The following is a 12134-nucleotide window of genomic DNA, read 5'->3' on the forward strand; positions in this document are numbered from 1 at the left end:
TCCACTGAGCTTTAGGAGGACATGTTGCCCTCCTGAAGTCATTGCTGTCCAAACATCGGAGAACAATTCCTTTATTCCTCTTCCATCTTGTGATTCTACTGTACACTTACACGGCTGTGTTGTTTATGCTATCGCTACCCCTTTCTGTGTCTAGTTTATACACGTTTGTTCCTTCTTTGCGAGTTGTTGTTTTAGGGGTGCTCTTCAGGGTTTCCAAAACAGAGCAAGGGGCAACTCCCATAGGTTAAAGGAAGCTGAATTACAATTTCTGATTGGTGGGAATCACCCATAGATGTCCTGCTTAGGCTCAGCAGAGAAGGACGTTTCACAGGTAAGTCCATTGGTGGTTTCAGCCCATTGCAGAAGTTTGTTGCTCACAGGTCAGATGTGTAGTCGACCCACGCGGTCAGCGTAAGAACGAGACGAGACGCCTTTATATAACATCCGCGGAGATCGTCATAGCGGGAGAATCGAGGTCCGTAGTTCCTAGCGAAGTCTCCCGCCTGGCCGGTTCCTGGCACCTTTATTGTTACCTATCGGGGCTGTAGGAGGGAGGACCGGGGAGTTCCGGAGAACGGGAGGCGGGAGGCTCGGGAGATCATCATGCGCATGCATGATCTCATCCTTGGCTACGCGTATGAGAGGAGCGTGACGCATCGCCTGAGCTTCCAATCCTCACCTGGGGGGGGTGCACCATTGTCCTGGGCGTACCGCATTTGCGCCAGGCAGCCCATGACCCTGCGGACTCATGGGGGATGAGGGAGCGAAGCGCTGATGGCGACCGGCAAGGCCGCTGGTCCGCTACGCCCCTAACGCTTCTACCACGGCGCTTGCTGGGTCAGCAGTGCACTACTACATCTCCTCCTTTTTTTACATTTTAGAAAAAGTTGGGGCCTGCAATGCTAAGGGCTGCATTTAAAGGGACGCTTTGTCTCCTCCTCGCCAGTCAAGCTGACCAAGCTGCTTTGTGTAACATTAGGAACTTACCGGGTAGGGGAAATTCGAGGGGCTTCTTACATTACGTTAGCGGTGCGGCCATTAGACACGCATTAAACGTTAAACAAGCATCCGATAACAATGGGCGCAACACAATTAAACCAATGCAGAGCTGTACAATAGCACTTCAACCATCCCCAAGTAAGCTTTCAGCTCCCAGAGGCTACACCACCAATGGGGCAAAAAAACCATCATACCCCGGGATTAGATACAACTTCTTGCAGCTCAATGCGACTTTCATGTGAACCCACTGGGAATCACCAGAAAGATTTCAAAATAACACGTCATTATGTACATCCTCACAACCTTGGTGGGATAAACAACAACAAGTAATCAATAGCTGCACGCATTGTCTAGGGTCGCCTGACGGTATTCCTGTTGCTCGGAGCCAGGGCGCCCAGAGCTGCGGAGGTGGAGCTGGATGGATCTTCGGGCGAGGGTACAGGCCAGCCGCCAATAGTCTTAGGCATTGTAGCTGAAGCGAAGTCCGACTCCCACCAGGGAAGCTGTTGGCGAGGGAGACGAATCCCCTGCTTTCGAGAGGGCTGCACCGCCTGTCCGACAGGTGAGGGTCGAAAAGGCAGAGCTGGAGCTGCCAGCGGCGGCGGGCGGCCGAAATTCCGGGTGGAGCCTGGGTAGGACGATGGTGAGGCGCAAGCTGGAGGCAACAAAGAGTCCCGCAGAGAGTCGGGCATGGAATGTAATTAACGCTCTTCCTCGCAGGTCCAGAACCAGCCCCTGGGGAGCAGGATGTTTCCGAACATGGGGAATAGTCCTGCGGTGTGTGTAGTTCCACTGGCAGCCGACAACGGGTCTGGTCGGTTCCTTCAGCTATTGGCGCCGCATGCGGGCGCAGGGTGTTAGATTCGCAGGTTAGCTTGGCTGTAGTCTTCAGTGACAAGAGAGAGAGCGCCGGGCCGGGAGGGTTTGGACGGCAGGTCCCTAGTCAGCGCCATAGAGGTACCTGATGGAAGAGGCATTCATGAAGGGGTTAGCCCAGACTCCGCTTAGGGAGTCTCCGGCGCTTCTTTATCGTGGGGAGCAGGCAGGAGCTTAGCAGGCTCCAATCAGGTACCTCGGGCCCAGGCAGAAGGATGAGATCGCTGGCAGCTGCAGCAAATTGCTCCCAGATGTTGGTCTGGTGAAAGCTCGGTCAGGGGCGGGCCAGGATCGCCATCGGCAGGAGGCAAGGCAGAGCAGGCAAGGGACGGTGGTCGAAAGCGCGGTGCTACGTGATGATCGTTTAAAGAGAGCTGCGTACAGAGTGTTCCCCCCGGGTGTCTCGGGTGGTCTGCTTAAGCAGCAGCAGCTCTTAGGGTTTATTGGTGGACGCCTCTGGACGCCCCCAGGTCATTCGGGTTCCTTTGGGCATTGGCGACGGGCGCTCCTGCTGGAGATCGCTAATGGATCCTCTAGAGACATGCTGCTCCATCTCCGGATGGGGGTTGGTTTTCCTGGCTTCATCTCCATGGGCTGGCCTGTCATGGCTTAATCGGAGTCCACAGGAACCTGTGGTGGAAGAGGGGATTGAAACACACCCTTTTCCCAGGTTACGGTCGGGTCCGCCCAGGCTCAAAGCCGATGGCGGGAGATCGGGATCGAAGCTTAGTGTTTAGAATTTAATATAAGAAGGAAGAAGGCTTTGTTTTGCAGCCTGTGAAGGTTAAGCTTTTAACCAATCCTCCTGGGGTCAGCCTACCTCTTCTTTAGTTGTTTGACAGGGGAGGGCAGGAGGTATGCTTAACCCTGGTGGGAATTGGCTTCAGAGCCGCCATCTGGTGCTGCCAAGGCTGGTGGGTCCCAGCCTCGAGGGGAGGGAGCAGGGCGCAACCCTGGGGGGGTTGTAGGGTATGCATGCTGCTAATCAGCAAATACGTAAAAAGCGGCTTTTTTTGGGAGCACCTTTTGTGGGGATGGGTGCATCCGAAGGAGTGAAGCAATCAGGCAATTAGAGGCAAAATCTCTAGCAATACACAAAGGAGAAGGGAGGGGGGTTCTTGGCGGGAAAGTTGCACCCCACTGCGTGACCTTGGTGGCTAAATTTGCAGTGAAGCTGGATGGTGCTAAAATTTTGATCAATTATCTTGGGAATTGCCGTCCATTGCCAGACCGCCTTCTCCTTGGTGGGCGCTTCGGGCCGAAGCCTGGTCTTTGCATTGGTCAGCTAGGCTGGCAAACAATTCACTCCACCCGCAAATCAAGGAGTGGATCTAGGTTGCAGCAACTCCTAAGCTTGGGCCTGAATCCTGACAGTGCTGGGCGTATCAGGACGGGCCCAGATTTTAATCCAGGGAGTGGGCCAGTCACAATTGGCCCTCTCCGCCTCTACTGGTTGGAAAGCCAGAAAGAGCAGTGCTGAGTGGGAGAGGGAAACAGTTTCCACGGGATTAGCAAGGGGCAGTCTCTGGAGGGCACGATTAGATCAGCGATCTGTGACGGCTTTTACTCCATCCCAGACCAGAGTCGCTTTAACCTGGACTCCACAGGTCCCTTCCCAGAGATTGACATGGATGTCTAAAACGATAATGGACTGGACTGTGAGCTGCCGCCGAAGCCCTGGGCTGTTGACCGTGGAGCTATGGATGCTCCGGCTCTGCCCGGTTTAGCGCCCCCCCCCCAAACTCTTCCAGAGTGTATGTGCGCAAGCCTCGGTCGGGCCACTGGTTGGGCCACCGGCTGCTCTGATGACGGTAACATCAGCCGTGTAACCACCAGGCCCCTTGAACTTACATCCTTCTGCTGGCTTTGTGCTCCAGGTACGGGCGGAGCTCCCCGAGCAGGCTGCCCCACTGCCTGCGACGGGTGGTGTGGGCTGCGCCATGTTACTGCTGGGGCTCAGAGCCTTTATTGGGTCGGCAGCTGGCAGCTGCATGGGGTAGCAAGAGAATCAGCTGAGCTGCGAGCTGGCCTTGGTGGCAACTCCCCGTGGGATGCTCTTGTCCAGACCTTGGAGATGGATGGGTCCTTGCGCGGAGTCATCATCACTCGGGAGACTTATGAACAGTCCCCTGTTCAGCGGCAGAGGCTCTTTGGCAGCATCTAGCCCAATTGTCCCGGTAGGGATGGGCTCGCCATACCTGGGTTGGGGCTTACAAGAACCTCGTGGGGGAAACCTTAGAAGGAGATGGGCTGGGTGCATGCAGCCAGATGCCGCCTGTGAAGGGGTGGTTTTGGTAGGGGCTCCTGCTGCCAGTCTGCCGCAGTACTCTCCTCCTTGGTCCTGGCTGGGGAGACGCTGGCGGGAGCTCACCGGGCAGTCGCTTCTGTGGAAGCCCCTGGCAACGTGGCACCGGGTTTTGGTGGCTGTCTTCCTCCTGGGGAGGGACCTCCTCCATCGGGCTGTAGGCCCCCACCGGGCTGCCTACACTCCCTTCGGAAGTGTCCCGGATCTGCCGCGAGTTAAAGCAGTCATCCTGAGACTGCCTCCACGTGGGAGAGTGCTGCGCGCAGGAGGCTAAGGCTTGGTGGGCTGGAGGATCCGGCTGTCCCGGCAAGCCTTGCCATGTCGGCCAGTTCAGGATTTTTTTCCCAGGCCCGGATCGCCTCTGGCGGCATCCTCACGGAGGCGCCCCTATGGCAGGCTACGAGGAGCCTCGCTTTGGGCCCTCCCTCGCCATTCACTCCGCCTTGAGCCCTGGAGCCTGTTCACAAACTCGGCATAGGGCTCTGGCTTTTGCCGGATGGAGGAGAGAAACTCTGGGTTGGCTGGCCGGGCGCTGGGGACCTTAACAAATGCCTTATATTAATTCCAGAGGCGACCGTAAGGGTGGGCCTCGGCAGGAATAATCTGATCGCTAGCTGAAGGAAGCCTCAAGCCGTAGCGCTGGGCGGTGTAGCTCGCCAGAGGTGGCTGCTCTGTTGAAGCACTGCCATGGAACTCACTTCCCAGACCACACCAAGTAGGGCTCAGAGCATGCGAAAAGGTGGTCTTCAGTCGCCTGGAACCATTAGGTGGTTCCTCATGGCGGTCTCCAGCATGCCTCTCATCGAAGCAGTGACTCCCACGCCCCGCATTAGCTTTCATGGAGCTCAGTGAGGATGTTATAGTTTCAAAGGGCGGTACTCGACAACCCGAATGACGCACCTCCCCCCTCAGTATCTGTGAAGTGGACGGGCACAATGCAAGAATTCGCATCGGTCTCCGTCAGGGTTTCTTTCTCTGCAGATCGTGGCTAATACCGCTCTTTAGAGTTTTGAAACCCGCCATTACGTATGCTGACGGAGGTGCAGTGGCTTCGGAAAATGAAGGTGGGAGCAGAGGCTGAGCCGCTGAGAGTTTGAATTGCGTGGAAGGAGCCAGGGGCAGAAGGAGTGACAGGTGCCCAATTTGCGGGATAGAGAAAATTCCGGGTTGGAAATTGAAGGTGAAAGATCGAAGTGAGGGCGGCCTACGCTGCAAGGGAGCCGTGAGGGTCTGCAGGCTGGATGCTGATGACAAAACATTGTCTCCACGCCAGTAAGTAGCCAATATCGGGCGCTACGCAGGCTCTGTGGTGCTAAGAGTGCTACTCGGCGTTTTCCCAGTTCCAGAGATTCAATGTCCCCCCTCTGCAAATTCATGGACACTGAGCTTCAATCTCTCAACCAATTTATGCAGCTCCCTCTCTTTTAATGGGGACCCCTGCCGCGCATTTCGCTAACGCTTTCAGTTCGGCTAACGCAGCTTACATCATAAGCTCCGCTTTTGCAAGCTCCCATACTCACCGTGCGTTCCGGCCGATCGCAGAGTGTCCGGTAGGATCGCTGTTCTCTCTGGATGCACCTATTCAGGACCAGAGGACAGGCTTATACCGAAATCGCGGGTCCCTGGATGCTCGCATCCAGCCGGACTTCGGTATCGCTGCCCTTCCAGGCTGTATGCACGGTGAGCAGGGTGGAGGTTCCTGAGGATTCCCGGTTTCGCAATCACCAGCTAGGTCGCACTCCACGCTGTCAGCGTATGGAATCCAGACGCAGACGCTGAGATAACATCTGGTGGAGACGCTGGCAGCGGGAGACCGAGGTCCGTTCCCATGAAGTCTTCCCGGCCTGCCGGGTTCCTGCACCTTTATTGTTACTTCATCGGGGCGGTAGGGAGGGAGGACCGGGGGGAGTTCCGGGAGAACGGGAGGCGGGAGGTCGGGAGATCATCATGTGATGCATGATCTCATCTGGCTACGGCGGATGAGGGAGCCGCACGCTGCCTGGAGCTTCCAATCCTCACCTGGGGCAAGTTCATTGGTCCCTGCGCCCGTGATTGAGCTCAGACAGTTCATGACCCGCGGACTCATGGGGATGAGGAGGGCGCATAATCGGGCAAGGCCGCTGGTCCGGCTTAATATGCCCCTAACGTTCTACCACGGCGCTGCTGGGTCAGCAGTGCACTACTACAAGATGGTTGGCATCGACTAACTTGCAGCCATGGCACATAGTTACATAGAATGTCCATTCCTACTCCCTCCCCCACCCCCCACCCCCCACCCCCGGCTCCCATGTTCTCCAGGAACAGAATGGACAACCTTATCTTTTGGTGTTGAATGTTCCTTCAGAGCAGTGATGTACAGACTTCAGTGAAAAGTCTGATGTACTAACTGCACACTTTATTCTGGCTGTGGGGTTGCCACCGAAAACAGCAGCGTTGTGGCAAGTCCTCTGTCCCCCAGCTGAAGGTTTATTAATTTAATTTATTTATTTATTCTGCTTTTATACCGCCCTCCCCCGAAGGGCTCAGGGAGGTTTACAACATAAATACAAAACAGGTGGTTAAACGAAATAAAGTGCTAAAAAGTTAATACCAATTAAAATGCAGCGCTCAGAATTCATAACTGTTTAAAACAGATGGCGTTCAACCATTAAAACTCCTCTAACTCCTCTGAGAGGGGAACAGCGGGTCTTAGTTGTTAAGGGGCACATATCAGCAGCCGGCCTCCCCAAAAGCCCGGCGGAATAACTCATTCTTACAGGCCCTGCGGAATTCATTTAGGTCCCGCAGGGCCCGGACAGCTGGTGGGAGAGCATTCCACCAGGCAGGGGCCAGGGCTGTAAAAGTAGGTTCTACCTACTATGTGCATGGAAAGATTCTGTGTTCATACTCAGCCTGCACGGCAGGCAGGGACAACAGAGACTTTCTGTCTGATGCTGGCATCCATGCTGTGGATGCCATTTTGATAGCCTTTCCAAAACACCTAAAGAACCTCTACCTTCCTCATCCAGTTCACTGCATTCCTTCTACTCTTTCCTTGTTCTGAAATGCCGCAGAGCTGTCCTCTCCCAAGTATCATTATAGTTGTGCTACTCTTACCTCCTGCTTCCCTTCTCACGAAGACTGAGAGCAGAGATTTCCCTCACCCTCCTGCCTTCCATTAGCTTTGAGTCGGGGCGTAATCTCTTGGAGGCAGTGGCTAGAACGTGCTCTAGTATCGAAGCTGTGAACATTGGGCGTCTTTTGGTTTTTCTCCTTGCTCTCAGATACGACAGAGGAACCTGCCCCACAAGCCAGCAATACAATCGGCTCCATCATTGGTGTGATCCTGACCGTTTTTGTGGTTGGTGCGATGTACTTTGTGTGCCAGAGGGTGTTGTGCCCACGCATGAAAGGAGATGGGGAAACCATGACCAACGACTACGTGGTGCACGGACCAGCTTCGGTACCTCTAGGCTACGTGCCTCACCCGAGCTCACTCTCTGGATCTCTCCCCGGTTAGTTTCTAGAGCTTGGCTGCATACTGTATTGTTCCACAGCTACACCGGATGGGTTCTTGCACAGTTTATTCTTTTTAAGTGTCAGTTATTGATTCATAATAACACAGAGACATCAAAAACTGAACTGTGTGAGCTCTGTAAATGATGGCAATGAAGAATGTTTTCCTGGTAGCCATTTGTGTGAGCGCAGCACAAAGTAGTGGCTACCACTGGGCAGATCCTGAGCCAGTATCGCTTCCTGGGACCTTGAACCTGATGGCCACTGTGGTCGAGGGTGGGGCTCCCAGCTGGTTCTCCTTGCCAACCCACCCCCCACAGAACTACCAAACCAAAGGAGGATCTGCCCAGTGGTATCCACTACTTTGTGCTGCAGAGGGGACTGCCGTCACACAGTAGAAAGGAGAGTCATGTTGGAGAGTGGGATTATCCCTAAAAAATGGGTTCCTTCAGCTATGTCTTCTCAGAGTCTAATTTGCCCTCTTTCCTCTGGTTTGTCCTCACTGCATTGAGTAGGATGTGCATTCAGGTCGGTTATCCCTTTTGCGTGTTCTGCTGAAAGCATCATGGTGTGAACAGGCCTCATGCCCAGAGGCCTGTTCCCACAAACTTCGGGAAAGAGCTGCGCCTCTAATCACAAAAGATTGTGAGAAATATCAGCGAGCATTTTTCGTACCTCTCCGTTGATCTTTTCTCCTTCGTTTTGTTCCTTCTTTCCTCGTTTTGTTTTCGCCGAGTGCTGCTTCACAAAGTTTACCCACCCAGCTGGCCCTCAGTGGGAATTTTATCATTCGTGATGTACTGTATATACTCGAATATAAGTCGACTTTTTCAGCACATTTTTTGTGCTGAAAAAGCCGTCCTCGACTTTATACTCGAGTCTTGCAGAAGCCGGTTGCCTTGGCAGCTGGCTTCTGCAAGGCTTTGATAGCCCCCTCGCTTCCTGCCATGGCAGCTAGAGTGAGGAGGCTTTCAAAGTCTCCTCATTCTCACTGCCATGCCGGGAAGCAAGGCGCCATTCACCGGCACAGGGTGAAGAGATCCCCTGCCTATCTTGGATGGAGGTGGGGAGGGGAAGTGGGCCAGGCTGCACCCTGCGCAGGGCTCGGATCCAGCCTGTATCCGAGCCCGGTGCAGGGTGCAGAAATTCCCTGCTCACCTCCATCGGAGACCCCATGGGACCTTGGATGGAGGTGGGCAGGGGAAGCCAGCTGCTGCATTTCCCACCCTAGCTTTATACTCAATAAGTTTTCCCGTTTTTTTGGGTCAAAATTAGGTGCCTCAACTTATATTTGGGTCCACTTATATTCGAGTATATTTGGTATCTCTTAAGGTCAAGAGTGGTTATTCTGGAATATCGGCCTCATAATATGCCAGGCCTGGGGGGGAAATGGCCACTAATGTATAAAAAGCTTTGTCGACGGCTTTCACTGCCAGAATCAACAGGTGGTTTTTCCGGGCCGTGGTCTGGTAGTTTTTGCTCCTGACGTTTCCCCTGAGAAGCGTATCCCACCTTGACATACCTCTGAAGAGGCCAGCCAATGACATGGGCAAAATGTTAGGAGCAAAAACTACTAGACTTCATCTTCACAGCCCAGTAAACCCACAACAGCCAAACTCTCTCCCCGCCCCCATGCCCTTCTTTAGCAATGACTGTTTTACAGATTGGAATGTTGTTGTAACGGAATCTTCTTTTCCACAGGAATGTCCCGAGGTAAATCTGTGATCAGTTCTCTCAGCATCATGGGCGGAAGCAGTGGACCTCCGTACGACAGGGCCCACGTTACCGGGGCTTCCTCTAGTAGTTCCTCAAGCACTAAGGGCACTTACTTCCCACCAGTAAGTAATTTCCTAGAAACATGACTTTAGTGCTAAGTACCAATGTTGTTACAAAAACTGCATCGGGTTTGGCAGCTAAAGGAGCAGCAGTGGCGTAGTAGTTAAGAGCAGGTGTACTCTAATCTGGAGGAACCAGGTTTGATTCCCTGCTCTGCTGCTTGAGCTGTGGAGGCTTATCTGGGGAATTCAGATTAGCCTGTGCACTTCAACACATGCCAGCTGGGTGACCTTGGGCTAGTCACAGTTATTCAGAACTCTCTCAGCCCCACTCACCTCACAGGGTGTTTGTTGTGAGGGAAAGCAGTTTGTAAGCCCCTTTGAGTCTCCTATAGGAGAGAAAGGGGGGATATAAATCCAACTCTTCTTCTTCTTTAGATGCTTCCACACAATAGAACAAGCTTAGTATCTACAACTAATGGTATCTGTGTTAGCAGCCCTATAGAAAATCTGGTCTAAAGGTCTAAAGTCAGGGAAAGGGGCTGAGGGAAGGTGCAGTATCCGGTCTTATACCCTAGCAAGGCAAAAACTTGTAGGTGGGAAAAGTACAAATACTCTTTATTACTGCTTTTAAAAATTAATACAGAATAGCTCCAAAGCTGGGAAGAACAATCATATCTCAGCATCAAACACTGTAGTCACTGCCCTTACTGGCTTTCTCATCAAAACCATGCGTAGGAGTAAAAGTTTGCCAATAAAATGAGAAAACGTTGGTACTTCTAAGCATAGGTGTCAAACTCGTGGCCCTCCAGATGTTATGGACTACAGTTCCCATCATCCCCTACCAGCATGATGCTGGCAGGGGATGATGGGAACTGTAGTCCATAACATCTGGAGGGCCATGAGTTTGACACCTGTGTGTGGGACAGCTCAGAACGGAAGCAAATACTTTCTATTTCTCGGGTGCTCTAGAAGCAAACTATCGCATGGTCATCTGTTTCTTGTTAAATGTGTTAGTTAATGCCTTGTGTTGGCGTTTGCCCAGTTGCCCCGACAGGACTGCCAAGTATTCCCTGTTGTCATGGGCAGAGAGAATCTCTTAAATCATAGGTGTCAAACTCGCGCCCCTCCAGATGTTATGGACTACAGTTCCCATCATCTCCTGCCAGCATCATGCTGGCAGGGGATGGTGGGAACTGTAGTCCATAACATCTGGAGGGCCACGAGTTTGACACCTGTGTCTTAAATGAGAGACTTAGGCCCCTTCCACACATGCAGCATAATGCACTTTCAATCCACTTTCACAACGATTTGAAAGTGGATTTTGGTATTCCGCACAGCTGCAAAGGGCATTTAAAGTGGATTGAAAGTGCATTATTCTGCATGTGTGGAAGGGGCCTAAGTCAGTGACAAAAGGATACACTTGGCAGGTGTTTCTGGGCAGTCAGGCAAACTCCAACTCAAGGCATAACCCAGTGTGAACCAAAACAAGAGCCGTAGTATGATTTCAAAAAAAATTGAGTTACTGGATGCTGTAAACTCACCTGTCGTGTACTCAGACAGGCAGCAGTTCTCCAGGGACTCAGATAGAGGCCTTTCGCGTCACTTACTTCCTGGACCTTTTTGACTGCATATGCTTGGGATTGAACCTGGGGCCTCCTGCATGCTGAGCAGATGCTCTTCCAGTGAGCCACAGCCCGTGTTTAAAGCCACTTGTTTGCCTTGATTTTGTTACCCTCATGACTCCCTTCCCATTTGCTTTTTTAAAAAAGATTTTGAACCCGCCTCCATCACCAGCGACTGAACGTTCACATTACACTCTGGAGTTTGGCTATTCTTCCAACAGCCCTTCCACTCATCGATCTTACAGGTGAGAAGAGATAGGAGCAGCATCCTTTGTAGCTTTTGAGCAGGGGGGGACTGGCCATTGGACTAACAGGAAAGGATCCCGGTGGCTTGCTGTCTTGGAGAGCCCCTGGCAGCTATGAACAAGCAGAACCAAAGCAGTAAAAGGAAACACTTCTTCACGCAACGTGTGATTGTTGTTTGGAATATGGTGCCACAGGAGGTGGTGATGGCCACTAACCTGGATAGCTTTAAAAGGGGCTTGGACAGATTTATGGAGGAGAAGTCGATTTATGGCTACCAATCTTGATCCTCTTTGATCTCAGATTGCAAATGCCTTAACAGACCAGGTGATTGGGAGCAACAGCAGCAGAAGGCCATTGCTTTCACATCCTGCAGGTGAGCTCCCAAAGGCACCTGGTGGGCCACTGCAAGTAGCAGAGAGCTGGACTACATGGACTCTGGTCTGATCCAGCTGGCTTGTTCTTATGTTCTTAGTTCAACACAGCGCTATATATTGAAGGTGATGGGTGAAGCCCCTTCTGTTTCTATGTGAAGCCCCTCTCTGTGAGGAATGGGGACTTACCTGGTCACCTGGGTGGTTTTCTTCCTGCCAGGTGAAAGGACAAACTCGCTTCAGCATTTTTTCAGGCAGAACTGGCTACATGTGAGAACCATGTTGGCGTGTGATTTGTACTTCGTTGCAGGTTTCAGGCTGCAAGTTTATCACTTATTTTATTAATTTTAGTGCCCCGTTCTTCGCCATTCCTAATTTAGATTTACCTCACTAGGGAAGGAGAAGGGGGGACAAATATCACAAGGCCAGCAAGTTGGGGGGG

The 12134-nt window shown here is 52.5% G+C and overlaps 1 protein-coding gene across 1 annotated transcript in view; it reads left to right on the forward strand.

Moving 5' to 3' along the window:
• Positions 1-12134, forward strand: part of LRP6 (LDL receptor related protein 6) — a 115309-nt gene that overhangs the window by 97373 nt on the left and 5802 nt on the right. Inside the window, 3 exon segments of the mRNA XM_048515450.1 lie at positions 7444-7674; positions 9377-9513; positions 11223-11320. Of these exon segments, the coding sequence (XP_048371407.1) occupies positions 7444-7674; positions 9377-9513; positions 11223-11320 (466 nt within the window).

The sequence above is a fragment of the Sphaerodactylus townsendi genome, linkage group LG14 (genome assembly GCF_021028975.2).
Source record: "Sphaerodactylus townsendi isolate TG3544 linkage group LG14, MPM_Stown_v2.3, whole genome shotgun sequence".
Classification (NCBI taxonomy): Eukaryota; Metazoa; Chordata; class Lepidosauria; order Squamata; family Sphaerodactylidae; genus Sphaerodactylus; species Sphaerodactylus townsendi.